Source organism: Lonchura striata, chromosome 31, assembly GCF_050655825.1.
Source record: "Lonchura striata isolate lonStrDom1 chromosome 31, ASM5065582v1, whole genome shotgun sequence".
Classification (NCBI taxonomy): domain Eukaryota; kingdom Metazoa; phylum Chordata; class Aves; order Passeriformes; family Estrildidae; genus Lonchura; species Lonchura striata.
Window position 1 is genome coordinate 2,892,714 of NC_140733.1, and position 23,728 is coordinate 2,916,441.

The following is a 23,728-nucleotide window of genomic DNA, read 5'->3' on the forward strand; positions in this document are numbered from 1 at the left end:
AAAAGGAGGACGAGGAGGAGTAGGAGGAGGAGTAGGAGGAGGAGGAGGAGGAGGACGAGGACGAGGAGGAGGAGGACGAGGAGGAGGAGGACGAGGAGGAGGAGGATGAGGAGGAGGAGGACAAGGAGGAGGAGGAGGAGGAGGAGGACGAGGAGGAGGAGGACGAGGAGGAGGAGGAGGAGGACGAGGACGAGGAGGAGGACGAGGAGGACGAAGACGAGGAGGAGGAGGACGAGGAGGAGGAGGACGAGGACGAGGAGGAGGAGGACGAGGAGGAGGAGGACGAGGAGGAGGAGGACGAGGATGAGGAGGAGGAGGAGGACGACGCGGAGGACGAGGACGAGGACGAGGACGAGGATGAGAAAGAGGATGAGGACGAGGAGGACGAGGACGAGGAGGAGGACGAGGAGGAGTAGGAGGAGGAGTAGGAGGAGGAGGAGGAGGAGGAGGATGAGGATGAGGAGGAGGAGGACGAGGAGGAGGAGGAGGAGGAGGAGGAGGAGGACGAGGAGGAGGAGGACGAGGAGGAGGATGCGGAGCCGGAGGACGAGGATGAGTAGGAGGAGGACGAGGATGAGGACGAGGAGGGCGAGGAGGAGGAGGACGAGGAGGAGGACGAGGAGGACGAGGAGGAGGACGAGGAGGAGGAGGACGAGGAGGAGGAGGACGAGGAGGAGGAGGATGAGGAGGAGGACGAGGAGGAGGAGGAGGAGGACGAAGACGAGGAGGAGGAGGACGAGGACGAGGAGGACGAGGACGAGGAGGAGGAGGACGAGGAGGAGGAGGAGGAGGACGAGGAGGAGGAGGAGGACGAGGAGGACGAGGAGGAGGACGAGGAGGAGGAGGACGAGGACGAGGAGGACGAGGAGGAGGACGAGTAAGAGGAGGACGAGGAGGAGGTGGACGAGGAGGAGGAGGAGGACGAGGATGAGGAGGAGGAGGACCAGGAAGAGGAGGACGAGGAGGACGAGGAGTACGAGGAGGAGAAGGATGAGGATGAGGACGAGAAGGATGAGGATGAGGAGGAGGAGGACGAGGAGGAGGAAAAGGAGGACGAGGACGAGGAGGAGGAGGACGAGGAGGAGGAGGAGGAGGACGAGGAGGAGGAGGACGAGGATGAGGAGGAGGAGGAGGAGGACGACGCGGAGGACGAGGACGAGGACGAGGACGAGGATGAGAAAGAGGATGAGGACGAGGAGGACGAGGACGAGGAGGAGGACGAGGAGGAGTAGGAGGAGGAGTAGGAGGAGGAGGAGGAGGAGGAGGACGAGGATGAGGAGGAGGAGGACGAGGAGGAGGAGGAGGAGGACGAGGAGGAGGACGAGGAGGAGGAGGACGAGGAGGAGGATGAGGAGCCGGAGGACGAGGATGAGTAGGAGGAGGACGAGGATGAGGACGAGGAGGACGAGGAGGAGGAGGACGAGGAGGAGGAGGAGGAGGAGGAGGAGGAGGACGAGGAGGAGGAGGACGAGGAGGAGGAGGTCAAGGAGGAGGAGGACGAGGAGGAGGAGGAGGAGGACGAAGACGAGGAGGAGGAGGACGAGGACGAGGAGGAGGAGGACGAGGACGAGGAGGACGAGGACGAGGACGAGGAGGACGAGGAGGAGAGGAGGAGGACGAGGAGGACGAGGAGGAGGACGAGGAGGAGGAGGACGAGGAGGAGGAGGACGAGGACGAAGACCAGCAGGAGGAGGACGAGGACGCGGATGAGGACGAGGAGCAGAAGGAGGAGGAGGACGAGGACGAGGAGGAGGAGGACGAGGAGGAGGAGGACGAGGAGGAGGAGGAGGCTGAAGAGGAGGAGGAGGTGCATGAGGAGGAGGACGACGAGGAGGAGGACGAGTAAGAGGAGGACGAGGAGGAGGACGAGTAAGAGGAGGACGAGGAGGAGGTGGACGAGGAGGAGGAGGAGGACGAGGATGAGGAGGAGGAGGACCAGGAAGAGGAGGACGAGGAGGACGAGGAGGACGAGGAGGAGAAGGATGAGGATGAGGACGAGAAGGACGAGGATGAGGAGGAGGAGGACGAGGAGGAGGAAAAGGAGGACGAGGACGAGGAGGAGGAGGACGAGGAGGAGGATGAGGACGAGGAGGAGGAGGACGAGGAGGAGGAGGAGGAGGACGAGGAGGAGGAGGACGAGGACGAGGACGAGGAGCAGAAAGAGGAGGAGGAGGAGGACGAGGAGGAGGAGGACGAGGAGGAGGAGGAGGAGGAGGAGGAGGAGGAGGAGGAGGAGGAGGAGGAGGACGAGGAAGAGGAGGACGAGGACGAGGATGAGGACGAGGAGGACGAGGACGAGGAGGAGGAGGACAAGGAGGAGGACGAGGAGGAGGACGAGGAGGAGGAAAACGATGAGGAGGAGGAGGACGAGGAGGAGGAAAAGGAGGACGAGGATGAGGAGGAGGACAAGGAGGAGGAGGACGAGGAGGAGGAAAACGATGAGGAGGACGAGGACGAGGAGGATGAAGATGAGGAGGAGGCAGACAAGGAGGAGGAAAAGGAGGACGAGGAGGAGGACGAGGAGGAGGAGGACGAGGAGGAGAAGCGAGGAGGAGGATGAGGAGCCGGAGGACGAGGATGAGTAGGAGGAGGACGAGGATGAGGAGGAGGAGGACGAGGAGGAGGAGGACGAGGACGAGGAAAAGGAGGACGAGGAACAGGAGGAGGACGAGGAGGAGGAGGACAAGGAGGAGGAGGAGGAGGAGGAGGACGAGGAGGAGGAGGACGAGGAGGAGGTGGACGAGGAGGAGGAGGACGAGGAGGAGGAGGATGAGGAGGAGGCGGACGAGGAGGAGGAGGAGGAGGACGAAGATGAGAAGGAGGAGGACGACGAGGAGGAGGACGAGGACTAGGAGGAGGAGGACGAGGAGGAGGAAGACGAGGAGGAGGAGGAGGAGGACAAAGAGGAGGAGGAGGACGAGGGCGAGGAGGAGGAGGACGAGGAGGAGGAGGACGAGGAGGAGTATGAGGAGGACGAGGAGGACGAGGAGGAGGAGGAGGACGAGGAGGAGGAGGACGAGGAGGAGGAGTATGAGGAGGAGGAGGACAAGGAGGAGGAGGAGGAGGAGGACGAGCAGGAGGAGGAGGAGTACGAGGAGGAGGAGGAGGAGGACGAAGACGAGGAGGAGGAGGACGAGGACGAGGAGGAGGAGGACGAGGAGGAGGAGGACGAGGAGGAGGAGGACGAGGACGAGGAGGAGGAGGACGAGGAGGAGGAGGAGGAGGAGGAGGAGGAGGAGGAAGACGAGAAGGAGGAGGACGAGGAGGAGGAGGACGAGGACAAGGAGGAGGAGGACGTGGAGGAGGAAGACGAGGAGGAGGAGGAGGAGGACAAAGAGGAGGAGGAGGACGAGGAGGAGGAGGACGAGGAGGAGGAGGAGGACAAGGAGGAGGAGGACGAGGAGGAGGAGGACAAGGAGGAGGACGAGGAGGAGGACGAGGACGAGGACGAGGAGGAGGTGGACGAGGAGGAAAACGAGGACGAGGAGGAGGAGGAGGAGGACGAGGAGGAGGAGGACGAGGAGGAGGAAAAGGAGGACGAGGACCAGGAGGAGGAGGAGGAGGAGGAGGAGGAGGAGGAGGAGGAGGACAAGGAGGAGGATGAGGAGGAGGAGGATGAGGAGGAGGAGGAGGAGGAGGAGGACGAGGATGAGGAGGAGGACGAGGAGGACGAGGAGGAGGAGGACGAGGAGGAGGTGGACGAGGAGGAGGAGGAGGACGAGGATGAGGAGGAGGAGGACCAGAAGGACGAGGACGAGGAGGACGAGGACGAGGAGGAGGACGAGGACGAGGAGGACGTGGAGGATGAGCATGAGGAAGAGGACGAGGAGGATGAGGATGAGGAGGAGGTCGACGAGGAGGAGGAGGAGGATGAGGATGAGGAGGAGGAGGACCAGGTAGAGGAGGACGAGGACGACGAGGAGGACGAGGAGGAGAAGGATGAGGATGAGGACGAGAAGGACGAGGACGAGGAGGACGAGGACGAGGAGGAGGATGAGGACGAGGAGGACGTGGAGGATGAGGATGAGGAAGAGGACGCGGAGGATGAGGATGACGAGGAGGAGGACAAGGATGAGGAGGAGGAGGAGGAGGATGAGGATGAAGACGAGAAGGATGAGGATGAGGAGGAGGAGGACGAGGAGGAGGAGGACGAGGACGAGGAGGAGGAGGACGAGGAGGAGGAGGAGGAGGAGGAGGAGGAGGAGGAGGAGGAGGAGGAGGAGGAGGAGGACGACGAAGACGAGGACGAGGAGGACGAGGAGATGGAGGACGAGGACGAGGAGGAGGAGGACGAGGAGGAGGAAGACGAGGAGGAGGAGGAGGAGGACAAAGAGGAGGAGGAGGAGGACGAGGAGGAGGAGGACGAGGAGGAGGAGGACGAGGAGGAGCAGAAAGAGGAGCAGGACTAGGAGGAGGAGGACGAGGAGGAGGACGAGGAGGAGGAGGACGAGGAGGAGGAGCACGAGGATGAGGAGGAAGAGGACGAGGAGGAGGAAAAGGAGGACGAGGACGAGGACGAGGAGGACGAGGAGGAGGAGGAGGAGGAGGAGGAGGAGGAGGAGGACGAGGAGGAGGATGAGGAGGAGGAGGAGGAGGACGAGGACGAGGAGGAGGAGGAGGACGACGCGGAGGACGAGGACGAGGACGAGGACGAGGAAGAGGACGAGGACGAGGAGGACGAGGACCAGGAGGAGGACGAGGACGAGGAGGACGAGGAGGAGGAGGAGGACGAGGAGGAGGAGGACGAGGAGGAGGAGGATCAGGAGGAGGAGGACAAGGAGGAGGAGGAGGAGGAGGATGAGGAGGAGGAGGAGGAGGACGAGGAGAAGGAGGACGAGGAGGAGGAGGAGGAGGACAAAGAGGAGGAGGAGGACGACGAGGAGGAGGACGAGGAGGAGGACGAGGAGGAGGAGGACGAGGAGGAGGAGGACGAGGAGGAGCAGGAAGAGGAGGAGGATGAGGAGGAGGAGGACGAGGAGGAGGACGAGGAGGAGGAGGACAAGGAGCAGGAAGAGGAGGAGGACGAGGAGGAGGAGGTCGAGGAGGAGGATGAGGAGGAGGAGGACGAGGAGGAGGAAAACTGCTAGTAACCACAAGAAGCCCAAGTTCCCTGAGGTGGGAATTGGAGCAGGAGAGCTTGAGGGTCTGTGGGATTTCACAGAAGAACTGGCCCAGGACATTGCCATGGCACAGGGGCAGGGAAAATGTATTGGCTGTATGCCGCAGAGCATTGAGAAAGGCACTGGCCCAGGCAGCTGCTGCCATGTGGGCACAAGCTCTGCTGCCCAGGAGGGTCCCGTAGTGCAGGGGTTTGCAGATGGACACGTAGCGGTCGTAGCACATGATGGTCAGCAGGAAATACTCTGTTGCAGCACAGAAAAGAAAAAAAAATCTTGTGCAGCACATCCTGTGTAGGAGATGGTGCTGGTGTCCCAGAGGGAATTGTGCATGGCTTTGGGGACAGTGGTGCAGATGGAGCCCAGGTCGCTGAGGGCCAGGTTGAGCAGGAAGAAGAACATGGGCATGTGCAGGTGGTGGCCACAGGCTACGGTGCTGATGATGAGGCCGTTGCCCAGGAGGGCAGCCAGGGAGATGCCCAGGAAGAGGCAGAAGTGCAGGAGCTGCAGCTGCCGCGTGTCTGCCAGTGCCAGCAGGAGGAAGTGGCTGATGGAGCTGCTGTTGGACATTTGCTGTGGCTGCACATGGGCACCTGTTCATGGAGAAAGGACAGGGACAAGTCAGGAGAAGCTGCTTGGAGCCAAACCTGGGCCATTCCCTGCAGATTGTCCTGCTGGGATTCACCCACCCTTGTTCCTGCTCTGGGAAAACCTTCATCCCTGTCCCTGCCTGAGCTCCAGTTGTGCTGGCTGAGTGTGCCAGGAGCGGTCAGGCCAGTGCATGAGGGCTCTTGAGGAGCCATCCCTGCCCTGCTGCCCTGGGTTTGTGGCCATTTGGCAGAGGGACAAGGGTGGATATTCAGGATTTTTCAGGGGAATCATTCCTACTGCAGAAAGGCTTGCTACCATCTGCACTACCAGATCAAAAGGATTGGAGGAGTTGGTTTTATGAATTGTTTTCCTACCCACTCACCATTCCTGGCTCTCTGAGGTCAGAAATCCCCATCATTCCTGCTGCACCCAGAGTTTGCCACTGAGAGATGTGAGAGGCAAAGGATTCCCTGTGGCTGAGGGAAAGTGAGGGGCTGGATGTGCTTGTTCCCCCAGCACTGCTCTGTTCAGCCCCCTCTGCTTCCCTGAGCATCTCCCTGGGCCTGGACATCCCCTCCTGAGAGGTGCCTTGTCCCTGCCAGCGCTCACAGAGCCCATCCCACCCTGTGTGCCCTCGGCCTGGCCCTACAGAAACCTGCCTGTGTGCAGGGCCCTGGCTGGGGCAGGCTCTGTGTGCAGCTGGGCAAGGGCAGCTCAGGAGAGCCCTGCTGGGCCCTGCAGAGGTGATGCTGCTGCTGCCCAGGGCTGAGGAGTGGCTGAAGGCCCTTTGGGAGGCTCCCAGCAGAGACACTGACCAGCCAAAGTCACAGTTCTGGAGTGTCTGTAAATGTTCAAACATTCCTTTGATGATCCTGTGTGTCCCTTTCAACTCCGAATGTTCTGTCATTCTGGGATTTCAATTCCTGTTCTGCTTCTATCATCGCCCTGTTGTCTATAGTCCAAAGAGAAAAAAAAACCCCTTGCAACAGTGTTAGAACAGCAAAGGAAAAATCAGACATTTATTGGAAGGCTCCATGTGTCCCAGGGTGAATGGGGAATGCCCTGCCCCTGATTTCAACAATTCATTAAGGCTGATTAATTAGGACGTGTAACGGGAACATCCAATAGGAGATTCAGTTGCCCCAATTACACAACCAATTGGAGTAGGTCCAAGGGCTTCTTAGCCCCAGTTTTTGTTATTTCTGCTTACATTCAAAAACCAACATGTACTTCTTGTAGGTCCTCCTCCTGATAATCAGACTATATTATATTTAAAAATATATTTAGACAGCTTATTGTTCTAAAATCTAAGAGAAAGGTAAGGAAACATATTGAAGTTAATTAAGGATTATAACTATTTTAAGTATATAATAGCAGTTAAATAGAGTTAATTAAAGGTTTAATGGAGTCAGGTAAGGATTATAGATTTATAACTATAAAATAGTAATTAACAGAGCTATGAATGTAAGAAAAATACATAAAAAGCAAAAATCTTTTTGTCACCAAACCAACTGTCCCATCCTGATCCAAACAGGAAATAGAAACACTCTCAGGAAAGCTCCTGATCTTTACAGCAATCCCAGGCTTACCTTCTTTGGGAAGTGTCCTCCGGAGCTGTGCCCAGGCTGGTCTGGAGCTGGGAGCAGCCCTGCCCCAGCCAGCCCCTCTCAGCAGCAGCACCTGCCCTGCTCAGGGTGGCTCCTTCCCCCCACAGCTCCTGGCCAGCGCTGGGAGCAGCTCCAGGGCCGGCTGAGAGCTGTCCCTGGCAGGCAGCAGAGTCCCTGGCCCAGCACAGCGCCCTGGGCTGCAGGACCCTGCTCTGCAGGACAGCCCTGGGCACCCCTGGCTGCTCTGCACAGGAGATGAGCAGAGAATGCTCTCACAGGGGCTGTGGGCATTGGCATGTTCCAGCTTTAGGAGATCTCTCCAGGAGCTGCAGCTGCATTGTCCTGCAGCCAGAGGTTCCTGTGCCAAGGGCTGGCAGTGATTCTGCCCCAGGCACTTCTCAGCCCCTTCCCAGCCCTGACTGATTGAAGCTCTCTGTGCCTCTGTGCTGTGCCCGGGCTGGCTGCAGGCAGTGCCCCAGCCCTGCTGGGCTGGGAGAAGAGCTGCTCAGCAAGAGAAATGTGCTTTTGAAGCTCTGCTTGGTTACCAGCATCACCCTCTGTGCCAGGAGCCCGGCCCAGGTCAGCAGCACAGACACAGCACAAGGACTTTAATGACCCTCTGGGGCTTTTTGCTCAGGCCCTGAGCATCAGGCCCTGAGAGGGAGCTGCAGAAACCTCTCCAGAACTCCAAGTCAGAATCCAACTCCAAAGTTTCTTGGACTTTTAATGGGTCCCACTGAGGGACACGACTGAGAAAGTGTCCCCAGGCCCCAGGCAGAGCAGAGAACTGGAGGCACTGATGCCAGGTGGGGACAAAGAGAAGCCAAGTCTTGGTGCCCTGGGGCACAGCAGGGTCTGTGCCACCAAGGGCTGTGAGGAGACACCTTGTGCTGAGGCCCTGGGGCCTCCTGGCACAGCCCCAGCCAGGCTGGGCACTGTCAGCCCCTGGTGCTGCCCTCAGCATCCCCCCTAGCCCACATCCAAGTCGCCTCAAGGATCTGCTGGAAGGAGTCCCTGGGGAGCCTTGGTCAGGAATGGCCCTGGGGGCTCCTTCATGCTCCCAGGGACTGCAGGTTTTTCAAAGGACTTTGGCTTTTGCTTTTGCCTTGGAGTCTCTGAGAGGTTTCTACAATCATGGCCTCCAATATTCTGTTTTAAGGAGTCCCTTGAGAGCTTTGTACTGACACTCAGTGGGGCTCATTAATGCTTTGAGATACTCAGCTTTTTTAAGGTATTTTGGATTGTCCTTTCAAAACTGAGAGGTTTTTGTGCCATTTGGAGTCTCTGAGAGGTTCCCTCCTCCAAGGAGTCCATGAGGAGCCTGTGTTGGGGATGGACCTCAGTGGGTCCATTAATGCCTTGAGACACTTTGGGTGTTTCTTCTTGACTTTGAATCCTGGAAAGGTTTGTGCAAACTCCTCTCAGGCCCTGAGGTTCCAGGGTTCAGCTCCAAATGCACCACAGGGCTAATTAGAATCAAACAAGTCCTGACAAACCATGGCTCTGCCTTGATATCCCTCTTGTCTGGGGCTATTAATCAGGAAGGTTTCTGTAGTGGTTTTGGTTCGCCAATTTGAGATTTCTCGGCCAATACATTAATTAATGTGGTGGGTTCAATGTTGGCTAATTACCAGTGCACTCACTAGAATATTCTTACTCATTTTCTGCTGCGAGATAGGATTAGGAGAAAGGCAAAGTAGGCTCAAACTTTAACAGTATAAGGAAAAGTTTGTTAAAAGAAACTAAAAGAAAGAGTAATAAGGATCAGAACAAAACTTTCAGAACACATCCCCTCTCCATACAACCTTTTCTTACATACTGATTATATAAAAAGACAAACCAAAAAATTTTCAGTCACTTTACCACCTCTAGAATAGTCCTTCTTTAGTTCACTTAGGGAATGGAGTCTCTCTTTCTTGCTATGGACACTTCTGCACAAGAAAACAGTTCTCTTGTGTCTCTCATTTTCCACAAAGAGCAGCTTCCTGGAGAAATCTGCAATTGCGAAGTCCCTCACATTTTTTCACAGCTTTTCCCACGTCTGTGTTTATGGGCCATGTCAGTGTATGATGTATGGGTTTAAAGATGAGCTACTTAGGAGCAACCGTTCTCTTAATCTATTTCTGAAATCATCTTCATCTCTGGGAACAGAGATCTTCTCTCCCTGGTGCACAGGGTCTCATCACTCTGCTCTCTTTCTTTTTTCAAACTTCTCATGCGATCACAGCTATTGCAATATTTGCTTAATTTACCATGGAGACCATTATTGAAACAAGTCATCTCCCCATACATTTCAATGCATTATAGGGAAAAAGAGAGTCTGATGTATCAATTACATCCTTCTCCATAGATTTACAAGAGGATTTCAGCCCCAAGATCAAGGCATCTCCTCATCCCTCCCATCTGGGGCTCAACTTCCTGTTCCCTGCCCTCGGTGTGTTCATGTTGCTCCTCTGTGTGCCTGCCCTGTGTCCTTTTCTCTCACTGGAGGGAGGATGGCAGCACTGGCAGAGTCTGCCCGGGGCTGCAGATGGTTCCGTGAGCCTGGCCAGGCATGGTCCCTGGACATGAAGACCAGTTGTTTTCCAAAGGAATGAAGAAACAGAGCTCCACTGTTTTAGGGGAGGATGAGAGTTGACCACCAGAGGCAAAGGCCAGCCAGAGCTGCCTGATTGTGTTCTAAGAGATACCCTTACAAATAGGAAATTTTTAGGGAGGGTACAATTTTGGCAATGGACATCTGAAATAACAGACGGTTATTTCCATACAGAGAAGAGCACTGAGCCCCAGTGCTCCAGGAGCTGATGAGAGGCAGCCCTTGACATTCCAACATCAGCCAGACCCATCAGGTGGCCAATGGGAGGCCAATCCAGCCTCACCTGTTCCATGTTCTCCTATCCCATGGGGCCCCACAGTGTCCCAATGGTCCTTTGATTCCAGGAGGCCCTGAGGTGTCACAATGCCCCCTTGGTGACACCAGGCCCTGAAGGGTCGGAATGGTCTCCATGGTTCCATCAGGCCCTACAGAGTCATAATGGTCTCTGGGTCCATGAAGCCCCGCGGTGTCACCATGGCCCCTTGGTTCCATGGGCTCCAGTGGTGCCACAATGATCCCCTTGGTTCCATGAGGTGCCCACAGTGTCACAGTGATCTCCATGGGAAGGAAAGAACCGAGCCCCAGTGTGGCAGGGGCAGCCACCTGAGGCCAAGGCCAGCCAGACTTGATGGTACTGGCAGATTTTGTCTGGGAGCAACCCTTGAATATAGGGATATTTAGAGGTGGCATCCTAGTTTCAGACATGGACACCCGGAGGAGAAGGTCTGTTCTTTGCATGGTAAGAAAAGCACGGAACACCGGTGTTTGTGGGGCAGATGAAAGGTGGCCACTAGAGGCCTAAGGCAGCCAGACCTCTCTGTCCTGGTAGCTTTTGTCTGAAAGCAACCCTTGGATATAGGGAATTTTGGAGGTTGAATTCCATTTTTGGTAATTTCTTCATACATAAGGACAGATCTTTTCCATAGGAAGGAAAGCAGCAAGCCCCAGTGTTTCAAGGCAGGTGAGAGGCAGCCCCCAAGGGTCCAAGGGTAGCCAGACTTATCTTTCCTGGCATTTCACTTGGGAGAAATCCTTGGCTGTATGTTGTTTTGGAGGTGGATTCTCAGTATTGGCCATGGGCGCCTGGTCAAGATGGATGGGTTTTTTCCTATGGGTAAGAGAAGCGTGAAGTCCAAGTGCTCTGGAAGAAGATGAGAGGTTGCCTTAGGCCAAGCCAGCCAGATCTGGCTCTCTTGGCCCCTTTTGTTTAGGGGCTATCCTTGGACATATGGCATTTTGGAGGTGGAATCTCAGTTTTGGCCATTTCTTTAGGAAGGAAAGCACAGAGCCCCCATGTTTCTGAGGCAAATAAGTGCCAGCCCTCAGGAAGACAAGGCCAGCCAGACTTGTCAGTCCTGGCAGCTTTTATCTGGGAGCTATCCTTGGATATAGGGAATTCTGGCGTCAGATGCCCAATTTTGGCCATGTGATCCTAGTTGAGGTGAATGTTTTTTTCCCATAAGAAAGAAAAGCACATGGTCCCAGTGTTTCATAGGCAGATGAGAATTGGCCCCTGGGTGGTCAAGGCAGCCAGACCTGTTCCATGTTCCCTTGGTTTCGTGGGATCCCCCAGTGTCACAATGGTCTCCTTGGTTCCATCAGGCCCTGGAGTGTCACAATGTTCCCCTTGCTTCTGCAGTGTCACAATGGCCCCATGTTTCCATGAGGCCTTGCAGTGTCACAATGGCTTTGTGGTTCCACAAAGCCCTGATGTGTCACAATGGCCCCTCGGCTCCGTGTGCCCTCGCTGTGTCACAACGGCTCCTCTGTGACACTGCGGCTGCATAAGGTCACCATGGACCCTTGGTTCCTTGGGGTCTCTGAGTTCACAATGGTCTCCTTGATTCCATGATGGATCATGGTGTCACCGTGGTTCCTTGGTTCCATGAAGTTCTGCAGTGTCACCGTGGTGTCCTTGGACCTGGACTGTCACAATTGACCCTTGGTTCCATGAGGTTCCCCAGTGTCCCCGTGGTCGCTGTCAGAGGCTGGATGAGATCCATGTCCCGAGACACCTTGGGATGCTCGGAATGCCCGTGTGGGGCCGGGGCCGGGTCAGGCCTTGGTTTGTGGTGGGACAGAGCCCCGCCCCCAGCCTGGCCTGGCAGAGCTGTCAATCACACAGCAGGGGCGGTGCTGATTGGCTGAGCTGTCAACCAATCACACACCAGCAGCTGGTGCCTACCCTGGCTCTGATTGGGCAATCACCTGGCAGTCCCACCCCAGGGGCGGGCCCATGGAGGCTCAGGGGGTTAAAAGCCGGAGCACGAGGCCAGCCCATGGTCTGGATCCTGCCTTCTCCTGGGGTTCCTCTAATAGCAGCACTGGAACCTGAGCAGTTGGTGCCTGTGTGTGTGTCTTTCTATAGATCAGCTGCCTTTCTGTTGTTCTCTATTTATCCTCTTTCTAATCCTACTTACCTGGAACATTTTTTGAAAAATTAACATATTAAGGGTTAAAGGTTTTTAGGTTATATTGATTAAGTTACTGAAGTTAATGCTAAGATAAGAGATTTATGTTGAAGAGGGTGTTGTATTAAAGCCTTAGGTAAAGTTCCATTCTTGTCTATATTTTGTCAGTAAAATTTTGTGTCATTTTGACCTCTTAGCTCCATTGGTTAGAGCATGGTGCTGGTACCACCAAGGCTGTAGGTTCAATCCCTGTGTGGGCCATTCACTAAAGAATTGGACTTGATGATCCTTGTGGGTCCCTTCCTACCAAGAATATCCTTTGCATCTCGCTATGGTGAGAATATCAGGTTGATGTTTCTCCTGTGCACCAAACTCAAGTAAAGGAACCTTTGGTGACCCCCAGCATTTCAGTGTTCTGGGGTGTTAAATCCTGCAGACTCACAATGGCCTCGTGTGTCCATGAGGCTCCACAGTGTCACCCTGGCCCCTTGGTTCCATGGGCCCAACACTGCCACAATGATCCCCTTGGTTCCACAACTTCCCACAGTGTCACACCGGCCCCTTGGATTCATGAAGATCTGCACGGTCACACAGGTTTGTGACATTTGTCCTTGCTGCCCCTCACATCCCCCTGCCCCACAAACAGCCCCGAGCCACCCGTGAGGGACAGGCCCTGCTGTGCCAGGCTGGGCTCAGGGCTTGGCCTTTCTGCTTCCCCCAGCCAGCCCAGGCCTTGCTCAGCATCGCAGTTCCCTGCTCTGAGCCTTGGGCTCCCTGCAATCCTGGCCTCAAGGATCTGCTCCCCCCAGTCCTTGGGAAGCCTTTGGCAGCCCCAGCCCTCAGTGATGCTCCAAGGGCCTTGGAGTTTTGCTTATGACTCCTTGAGCAGCTCCTTCAGCCTTCTGTCAGTGCCTGAGGGTCCTGGACTCAGCCCCAAATCCACCGTAGGGATCATTAAAATACAGAAAGCCCTCAGGTGCTCTTTGCCTTCATTCAATGGTCTGGAAATCTCCAGGGCTTGTGCAGCTGATTGGAGTCAGTTTGGAGTTCTTGTAAGGAGGAAGATTTCCAAGTGCACCTCCTGATTTTTTTCTTTTATAAAAGCAATATTGTTTTGTTTCCGAGTTCAGAGAAGACCTGATAGAAGCATTCCCCAGGTGATCTTGATGCTCAGTGTCTCCTTAGGAGGTCTGGGCATGTAGGAGAATGAGCCCCCTGAGGACTGACGCTGTTTGGACAGGCTGCTCCTCACCCCCAGCCTCACCATGTCTGACATTGCCCACCTGGCACTGACATCCCTGTGCCCTGCAGCAGAACCTTGTCCCTGAGCTCTGCAGCTCCATGTCCCAGCCCATTGCACCGTGTCCCACCTGCTCTCCTCAGGGCTCTGCCTGCACACAGGCCCAGGAGAAGTTTTCCTGTTGGTAAAGAAAGACCGAAAAAGCCTGAGCAGGTTTCCTAAACAACAAACCCCACTCAGGAGCCACCTGCTCAGTACAGGCTGCCTGGAATGGTGTCACCTTTCTACAAGGGACAGTGTGGTCAGAAATGATCTCTGGAAGCAGAATTCTCTGAGTCTCCCAGCTGAATTCTCTGTCCCTGTCCTTTCCCTGGATCCATGTTGCAGATGGAAGCTGCTGGTGCCAGCCTCACCTTTAACCTCTCTTTCGAATGCAAACAGATGTTTCCAGCTATGTTAAGCAGGATTTGCTCAATGTTTCTATAAATCTTTTGTGTTCCCCATGGAATGAAGGGGCCATTTTGGCACTGAAGGGGTGACGTGGAAGCAAGGAGTCAATTGTGACCCTGGGGTCCCATGGAACCAAGGGGCCATGGTGACACAGCAGGGACACATGTGGGAGGGGACTTGGGAAACTGTCCCCCCGAATTACCCTGGGAGGTGACAGGTGTGTAGTTCCCTGCCTCCCCTGTTATCAATCAGTATGTCTGTCATCCCTTGGTGCTAGAAAATTCTTTGTTCTTTATACCTCCATTGGTTCCTTCCCTGAAACCGCTCTTTCCCCTTACCCTCATTGGTTATAACCCTGCCACTCGACCCTGACTCTGCCCCCGAAGCCTTCCCTCACTGAACGCTTCATGCCTGGACCCTCCCTCTCTTGTCCCAGTTATAATCCCGATTCCGCCCCCTGTTCGAGGCTCTCAGAGCGAGCTCCCTCCCGGAGTGGTTGTTCTCCCTTCGCTCCCTGAATTGCTGTTCCTCAATAAACCCTCCTGGAATAAAGCCGCCTGTGTGCCGTCCCGCCTTCATAGAGGAAGATTTCATTACGCTATCCGGCTTCCGAGGACTCGGCTCTCTGACAAGCAGAGTGGTCAGAGACCCAGAAGCCTCAACTGGCGCCCGAACAGACTGGCCCCTCTCAGGAGTCAGCCGCAGAGCGTCTCCTCGGCTGCATCGGCTCTGTGATCCGGCTGCCCGAGGACGAAAAGCGCCGTTCGCCGCCAGTTCCACGAGCGGCTGCTCTTCGTTGAAGAAGATCGCCTACCTCGCGGGCTGCAGACACCTCGTCCTGGTTCGACTTCGAGTTTGGGAGCAGACTCCGAACGGGATGAGATCTGCAGCGCTTCCTCTCCCCCTCAGAGGCTTTTTCGTTTTGACAGCGGTCTTTTTGTGGTGAGTTCCTGGTGCCCTGTCTGGCACCCGACCCTGTCTCTTTTCCTTTTCGTTTCTCGCTTTGTCTCTTTGGGGATTTCCCTTTTTTCTGCAGTGAGAATGGGCAACCGCTTGTCTCCTGCCCGGCGGGATTTTTACCTCCACGTTAAATCCTCCCTTGTTTTGGGGAACATTTCTTTTAAAAAGAGGGACCTTAAGGCTTTTGTTAATCTTATTTTCGATAACTTCCCTGACACCTCCAGGGATGATTTTTCTTCTCTTATTTTCTGGGGAAATATTGGGAAACTGTTATACGCATTACAAGTAAAGGGGAATTTTTCTGTGGGGCATTTTTTTCCACTCTTTCATTCTATTTACACTTTATTTAAACAAAAGGGTGAGAGTTGGGTCCCCAGTTCTCCTAACCTTCATTCCGCCCCCCCCACTCCTAACCCGGTTTCCCCTAAGGGTGGGTCGGGCAGCAGATCCTGCCATAACCAGGCACAGGGCTGCTACCGTCTCCCTGCTGCTCCCCGCCCCACTCTGTCCTCTCCTCGTCCTGGGACTGGCCATCCCAGTGCGACTCTTTCCTCTCCCCAAAGCCCTCAAACCCCTGTACCCAGTTTAAAACCATGTTATTCGATTCCTGATCTCTGTCACCACACCTCACAAAATGGCGCCGGCCACATGGCCGAGCAGCCCGCCACCGAGGGACAAAATGGCGCCTCCTCTCCACCTCCTCACTCCCTTCGGGCCCCTGCCAGTCCCCCTCAGGCTCCACCTCCGTCGAGTGCCGCCCCTGCGTCGGGTCCCGCCCCTACCACCGCGTCGATTGTTACGTCGTCGGGACCCGCCCCTCCAGCCCCCATGGCCACACCCCTGGGTGGGCCCCCGGCGGGAGGGACCGGCCTGCAGGAAGGCCACGCCCCGGCGGGAGGGACCGGCCTGCAGGAAGGCCACGCCCCGGTGGGTGAGCCTGGCCACGCCTCCCCTCAGGCCTCTTCTGGTTCCCACGCCACCGGAAACGGAAGTCGGCCTGGCCGGAAGCAGGCCATCTTGGCCTGCCGGGCTTCATGCCACCGAAGCCCACCGGCCAAGGGGAAGGTCCGAGCCCTTGCTCGTCCTGCCTCATCCTCCGATGAGGATGAGGACAGCGACAGCCCCCGGCCCACACCTAGGCCGGGAGGTGGGTGGGCTCGGATCAGGGCAGAGGCAATTAAGGATGGGGATTTGGAATTCGCAAAAGATCTGGGGCCGTTCGCAGCACCTGTGGTGAGGACCAGGGGGCAGCGGCCACACTGGGAGCAACTCCCATATGTGGAGATTAAAGAACTGAGGAAGGCTGCCAAAGACTATGGTCGAGACTCTCCTTTCTTTAAGAATGTATTGGACCTCACTTTCTCGGGCCATACATTGGTCCAGCATGACGTTAAATATATTGCCAAGTCCCTGCTCACTCCCACCGAGCTTTTATTGTGGGACATTCAATGGAGAAAGCTCCTCAAGCCTCTTCTGAAAAAACACAATTTAGCAGAGGCAATTGGAGAGGGAGAGGAAGCCATAGAAGCCCTGGCAGGGGAGGGGGAGTTCAGCCAACCAGAGGACCAAATACTGTTACCCACGGAGGTCCTAGATGACATCAAGGAGGCTGGCCGAGCGGCACTGTTAAAAATCCCCGATGGGAAAACCCCGCTCCAGAACTTTTCAGCTATTACCCAGGGCCCAGAGGAATCTTTCATAAAATTCGTGGACCGGCTGAGGGAGGCCATCGACCGGCAGATAGACCATCCTGCAGCGAGGGAAGAGCTCCTGAGAAAGATGGCCATGACCAACGCGACAGCCGAGACAAAGAAGATATTAAGGACTTTACCTCAGGACCCCGAACCCACCATCGCACAGATGGTGGAGGCCTGCACGAAAGCCGCCTCCACCGAGACCACTGTCGCCCTTGCAGTAAGTAAGGGGATTGGGGAGGCGATGTTGACGATGAACACCATCCGGTGCTTCGGGTGTGGCCAGATGGGCCACATACAAGCCAACTGCCCATACTGGCCCCCGGAGCAACCACACTACTCGTACACACCCTCCCCAAGACCAATACCCAGGAACCCGATGCCCTACCATCAGCAGGCGGGAAACGGGTCGCGGAGCGCGGGGAGGGGCCGCGCAAGGACAACAAGTGGCCCCTCACAGCGCCCAGGCCTCCCCACCATCCAAGAGGACCGGTGGCCCAGCGGACAGTTCCGGAGGGTTGGCGGAGCCACGACGACGGGCTCCGCCTCTTCCGTAGAACCCGCAACTTAAATTCAGACACTCACCGGGTCCTCAAAAGCTCCATCACTGTGACTCTCCAGGATGAGGACCTGGTGAGAGTTCCCGCTGGGTTCCTGGAACCCCCTTACCGTAATTGTGAGGTAACAGTGTTAATACTCGGAGATTGCAGGCTCACACCAGACCGTGTTACCGTCGTTCCTGAAGTGGTGTGTTTTCAGCCGGGGTCCGAGGTCACCGTCTCAGTCGTCTGCCATCAACCACCTTGCACCATCACCAAGGGGCTCCCCTTCGCTGCCATGTACCTCCTCGACGTGGCCGACCTCACCGATCCACCAGCACAGGACTATTTCGCTGGACATGACTCCGGGGAAGACAATTTTGTCTTCCTCACACAGAATGTTTGCAAATCCAGACCAATGATTGAGACTGTTTTATCGCTTCAGGGAAAGTCCATCAAACTGGACCTGATGGCGGACACCGGGGCAGACGTCACCATCATTCCCCGGTCAAAGTGGCCCCGCGACTGGGAGTTGGTGCCTCCTTGTGGCACAATCTCCGGAGTGGGAGGAGCTGTCAACTCCATGCGCAGCAAACACCTGGTAAGTGTGGAGGGCCCTGAGGGACAGATTGCCACCATTCGGCCTTTTGTTGTTTCATCTAACATCATGTTATTAGGCAGGGACGTTTTGTCCCAATGGGGTGCTCGCCTCGATATCCCTAGCCCTGCATGGGATTTTTAGTATGGGCCACTGCAGAGCGCACCTCCCCACCGCTGAATTGGAAGACCGATGTTCCAGTGTGGGTGGACCAGTGGCCCCTTGTGGAGGAGAAATTAAAAGCGCTCCATGAATTAGTAGAGGAGCAGGTTCGCCTGGGGCATTTAATACCCTCCACTAGCCCCTGGAACACTCCTGTCTTTGTTATTAAAAAACCTGGCAAAGACAAATGGCGCCTGCTCCAAGACCTGCGCAGGGTCAATGAGGTAATCGAGGACATGGGCCCCCTGCAGCCTGGCCTTCCCTCACCCTCCATGCTTCCCCGGGATTGGCAGCTCGCAGTCATTGACATCAAGGACTGCTTTTTCAACATCCCATTGTATCCCGGAGATGCCCCCAGATTTGCGTTCTCCGTTCCTTCCATCAATAGGGCGGAGCCTTATAAGAGGTACCAATGGGCCACTTTGCCCCAGGGAATAAAAAATTCTCCAGTGCTCTGCCAAACTTTTGTGGCCCAAGTGCTTTCGCCGATCAGAAAGCTGTTCCCTGAAGCGATCATCCTGCATTATATGGATGATGTCTTGATCTGCGCTGAAACACAAGCTTATCTGCAGATCACACTTTCCAAAACTGTTAAAGCCATTAAAGCTGCAGGGTTTGAAATTGCTGAAGAAAAGATCCAGCTGTCAGCGCCATGGAAGTATTTGGGCTTTCACATTACGGGAAGGACTGTCGCGCCCCAATCTGTCACCGTCAAAGACGACCCACGGACCCTGCGGGATCTCCAGCAGATCTGCGGTACCATCACGTGGATCCGACCTCTCCTGGGACTCACCACGGAGGAGCTGGCGCCGCTCTTCAACCTGCTACGAGGAGATGGCGACCTAGCTTCCCCTCGCGAGCTAACACCTGCTGCCAAAGGAGCCCTGGAGAGAGTCGCTGAGGCCATACGATCCCGTCAGGCCCACCGTGTGGATCGGCTCCTTCCCGTCACCCTTGCCATACTGGGTAAGTGCCCAAACTTCCATGGTCTGCTTTTTCAATGGGACGCTGGGCGGAAGGACCCACTCCTTATCATTGAGTGGCTGTTTCTCCCGCACCAGCCAGCGAAAACTATTTCAACTCCTGCAGAGTTAATAGCTAGGATAATAATAAAGGCCAGACAACGCCTCCGGACCCTCGCAGGGTGTGACCCGGCGTGCATTTACCTACCTCTTAATTTAGAACAATTGGAATCCCTGCTTCAGACAAACGAAAGCTTGCAAATTGCTTTAGACAGTTACCCTGGACAGATTTCCATTCATTACCCTAAACATAAAATATTCAAAGACACGTTATATTTGGCCCCAAAGTCATTCAAAAATAAAACACCTATTAAAGGTGCTCTCACGGTGTTCACCGATGGGTCGGGAAAATCCCACAAATCGGTGATCACTTGGAAGGACCCGGAGAGTCAGAAGTGGGAGTCTGACATCCAACTGGTTGAGGGTTCCCCCCAGATCGCAGAACTTGCTGCGGTCGTGAGAGCATTCAAAAAATTTCAGCAACCTTTCAATCTGGTAACAGATTCGGCTTATGTTGCCGGGGTAGCAGAACGGGCAGAACACGCCCTGCTCAAAGAAGTTCAAAACAAACAGTTATTCGATTTGCTCACAGAATTAATCTGGCTGATCTCCCACCGAGAGCAACTCTATTATATTATGCACGTCCGGGCTCACACAGACCTGCCAGGAGCTATTGCAGAGGGGAACCGGATGGCCGACCTCCTTGCAATGACATCTCATTACTCTGCACCTGCACTTTCATTAACCTTACCAGACATCTTTGCACAGGCAAGGCTCAGCCATGCGTTTTTCCATCAAAATGCACCTGCCCTTGCCCGACAATTTAAAATATCAAAAGAACAAGCCAAAGCCATACTAGCCACATGCCCCAGCTGTCAGTCCTTCGCCCTTCCACCGCTGCCAACGGGGATAAACCCCCGAGGGTTGGCAGCATTGGAGCTGTGGCAAACAGACATCACTCACTATAATCCTTTTGGCCGCCTGAAATACCTGCATGTGTCCATAGACACATTTTCTGGGGCCGTGTTTGCGTCACTCCACACTGGTGAAAAAACAAAAGATATCATCAAACATCTATTCATGGCATTTGCCACATTAGGAGTCCCAAAAGCCATCAAAACGGACAATGGGCCTGGATTCACCTCGACAAGATTCGCACAATTTCTACAACAATGGGGAATTGCCCATTCCACCGGCATTCCCCATAACCCCACAGGACAGGCAATAGTGGAACGCTCCCACAAAGAGTTAAAAAGGCTGCTAGAACAACAACACGATTCGGCTCTGGCCATGACACCAGTTGAAAGATTATGCAAGGCACTTTATGTTCTTAATTTCTTAAATTGTTCTGACCGGGAGCCGAATCCCCCTGCACTCAGACACTTTTGCAATAACACCAGGGCAGTTTTGAAAGAGCGTCCGCCAGTCCTCATCAGAGACCCAGAATCAAAAATCATCTCAGGGCCGTACCCTCTGATAACGTGGGGGAGAGGGTACGCTTGTGTTTCCACAGCCCAGGGTCCCAAATGGATTCCTGGAAAATACGTCAAACCGTACCTGGAGAGCACTACCACGGACCCCCCAGCGAGGAGCAACCCAGCGACCCCATCACAATCACCACCAGATAATGCAGTGGCGTGGCGACGGAGAAAAAAGAAGAGGACCGGAAGACCACCCAACATCGTCTCCCGGGTCCTCATCACAAGGACATACCTACCTCTGCAAGACTTAACAACTTCCGCCACCCCATCCCCTCCTGTGCCGTTCCCTCTACCCTCATACCTAACCCGTCATCCCTTTACCCCTCCGTCCTGAAATTTATTTTTATTTTAACCCAAAAGGGGGAGCTGGGGGAGGGGAGGGAACCAAATGTATGTTGGTAATATTGTTTTGTTTAATTTTAGTACTAGGATGGCTGCCAGAACATCATTCACCCAAAAGGAACAACAGAAGATGTCCCACTGCGCCCAGCTGGTTGCAGCCACGCTTTCCATCCTCCTGTGGCTGCATGTAGCAGATGGCTGGGTGGTACCACAGCCGAAAGAAAACGTCTGGATCACGCTGGCAAAGTCCTTGCAGCAGGATAACCTATGTCTGGCCATGGGCAACGTGGACAATCCCCTGTCCACTTGCCTGGTAGGGGTCCCCTTGGTAGCTGATGATTGGCCGGTATCCAATTCCGACCTGCTCCGAACCACGGGTAGGAGGCCTAACCCGGTCGATACTTGGGATGAGTGGACCAAAATTTTGCCCAACAGCAAAGAGGAACCCCAAGAATTAGACTTACTGGGGTCCTCCACAGCTAGATATTGTGTCAAATTCTATTATAGGAGGCCAAGTCAAAATTGGCACGGAATTGACTTGGCCAAAAACACATACCGGAAAGATGTAACACCTATCAGTAAAAAATATAACAGCCAAACCTGGTGCAATTATACTAGCCAGGTGATTTCAGTTTCATCCACTCATCCCAAGACATTGCCCAGGGGGATGTTTCTTATCTGTGGGGACAGAGTATGGTCGGGAATTCCATCTCGGCTCCAGGGAGGCCCATGCAGCCTTGGCAAGCTTGCTACCCTCACTCCAAACAGAACTCAAATTCTAGATTGGAAAAAAGAAAGACAATTGGCACGCACCAAAAGATCATATGCTCAATTCGACGAAAATTGTGACTCCGAAATTTACGATTGGGGAAAAACAAAGAGGGTCGCTGTATCCATCTTTTTACCATGGTATGCAGCAGCTAAGGCCCTCGGTGAGCTTTCTCACCTGGAGTGTTGGATAAGCAAGCATGCCAACGCCTCGTCTGCCGCCCTCTCCGATCTTCTGGCAGACCAGCAAACCACCAGGCAAGCCACATTACAAAACAGAGCGGCTATTGATTTCCTGCTGCTCGCCCATGGCCACAGCTGCGAGGACTTCGAAGGATTGTGTTGCTTCAATTTAACATCACGGAGCACTTCCATCCAAGCCAACATCCAGCAGATCCGGACCGAAGTACAGGACATCAAAACGGAAACTTCGGCTGTGGACCCCGTCCACAAACTATTGATGCAGTGGGGCATTCCCGGGTGGGCAGCCTCCATTTTAAAAGGACTCTTTTGGATTTTCATAATTATCCTTCTCATTTCAGTTGCCTTAACCATCTTCAAAAAGACGCTTACCAAGACTTTGGCAAATATTTATTTAATTAACAAGAACGGGGGAGATGTGGGAGGGGACTTGGGAAACTGTCCCCCCGAATTACCCTGGGAGGTGACAGGTGTGTAGTTCCCTGCCTCCCCTGTTATCAATCAGTATGTCTGTCATCCCTTGGTGCTAGAAAATTCTTTGTTCTTTATACCTCCATTGGTTCCTTCCCTGAAACCGCTCTTTCCCCTTACCCTCATTGGTTATAACCCTGCCACTCGACCCTGACTCTGCCCCCGAAGCCTTCCCTCACTGAACGCTTCATGCCTGGACCCTCCCTCTCTTGTCCCAGTTATAATCCCGATTCCGCCCCCTGTTCGAGGCTCTCAGAGCGAGCTCCCTCCCGGAGTGGTTGTTCTCCCTTCGCTCCCTGAATTGCTGTTCCTCAATAAACCCTCCTGGAATAAAGCCGCCTGTGTGCCGTCCCGCCTTCATAGAGGAAGATTTCATTACGCTATCCGGCTTCCGAGGACTCGGCTCTCTGACAAGCAGAGTGGTCAGAGACCCAGAAGCCTCAGACACATGTATCCAATTGTCCATTGTGACACTGTGGATCCAAGGAGACCATGGAGACACCCCCAGAACCTCATGGAACCAAGGAGTCCATGGTGACCCAGCGGGGCTGCATGGAGCCAATGGTCCATGCTGACACTGCCCATCCAAGGAGACCATTTGGATACTGTGGAAGCTCATGGAGTGAGGTGGCCATTGTGACACTGAAGAACTTCATGACACCAAATATCTATGGGGACACAGCAGGGCATCATGGAACCCAGGAACTGCTGTTGGCAGTGTGGAAACTCCTGGAACCAGGGGCTGTTGTGGGACTTCAGAACCAGCACAGCTGCTGCACCTTGTCCCCTGCCCTGCACAGCTCCTTGGGAGGCACGGCAGGAGCAGCACCTGGGAGCCTCGGGAATGCCCTTCTGGGATCCATGGCACACACTCCCAGGGGCTGGAATTCCAGTTCCCAGCCAGGAAAAGATGTTCCTGCCCTTGAAGGCAAAGCTCTTATGGAAGAGCCAAAAGCCAAGTGGAGCATGATCTTACCGTGAGATTTCACTGCCAGCCTCCCTAACTTCACCCATGGTTGTTGTAGCTCATGGATTGGGAATGAAATCAGGGCAGGGTCTTTAGTGGGAGCAGCCCTGGGTCAAAGGAGGCACTGAGAGAGAAACAGAGCAGGCAAAGGAAGGCAGGAGAGAAAGGAGGTGTTTTGGTTTGGAATGACAGGTGTCTGCAAAGGAAGGCAGGAACCTCCCCTGAAATGGAAAAATGTAGACTCTTTCTTTCTGAATTGGTATAAATTTGAAATTAAGGGGGGCTCTCAGGTAAAAATATGGGAGCAGGAATAACAGCTTTTTATTAGTGAAGAAAATGAAAATATGAATAATGCAGTGAGCCAAAACAACACTGAGAGAGCCAGAATACAACCTGACACTCTGTTGGACAGGGTGTTGGCCGCAGTCCAATTGTAATTGTGGCTGCAGTCCTCCTGCAGTGTCAGGTGTGGTTCTGTTGGAGAAGTGATCCTGTAGAAAAGGGAGTCTTC

At 54.6% G+C, this 23,728-nt stretch overlaps 2 protein-coding genes across 2 annotated transcripts; both read left to right on the forward strand.

Annotated features, from left to right (window-relative positions):
* The first annotated feature begins 10,614 nt into the window (after positions 1-10,614).
* LOC146764742 (uncharacterized) lies at positions 10,615-17,903 on the forward strand. Its single transcript, XM_085563631.1, has 4 exons — positions 10,615-10,650; positions 14,787-14,954; positions 15,930-16,886; positions 17,370-17,903. Exons 1-4 carry the CDS (start codon positions 10,615-10,617, stop codon positions 17,625-17,627), a joined length of 1,419 nt encoding a protein of 472 aa, XP_085419757.1. The 3' UTR covers positions 17,628-17,903.
* Positions 17,904-20,023: 2,120 nt separating this feature from the next.
* Positions 20,024-22,584, forward strand: LOC146764743 (uncharacterized). Its single transcript, XM_085563668.1, has one exon. It carries the CDS (start codon positions 20,857-20,859, stop codon positions 22,255-22,257), a length of 1,401 nt encoding a protein of 466 aa, XP_085419794.1. The 5' UTR covers positions 20,024-20,856; the 3' UTR covers positions 22,258-22,584.
* Positions 22,585-23,728: the final 1,144 nt, after the last annotated feature.

What these genes read in the sequence shown, in the direction of transcription:
- LOC146764742 (XM_085563631.1), top strand. Translation starts at nt 10,615, where the DNA reads ATGGACACCCGGAGGAGAAGGTCTGTTCTTTGCATG. An exon ending in GAAGGTCTGTTCTTTGCATG is followed by an intron (nt 10,651 to 14,786) that starts GTAAGAAAAGCA and finishes GTTCGCCGCCAG; the next exon opens with TTCCACGAGCGGCTGCTCTT. An exon ending in AGACCACTGTCGCCCTTGCA is followed by an intron (nt 16,887 to 17,369) that starts GTAAGTAAGGGG and finishes TAATACTCGGAG; the next exon opens with ATTGCAGGCTCACACCAGAC.
- LOC146764743 (XM_085563668.1), top strand. Translation starts at nt 20,857, where the DNA reads ATGTATGTTGGTAATATTGTTTTGTTTAATTTTAGTACTAGGATGGCT.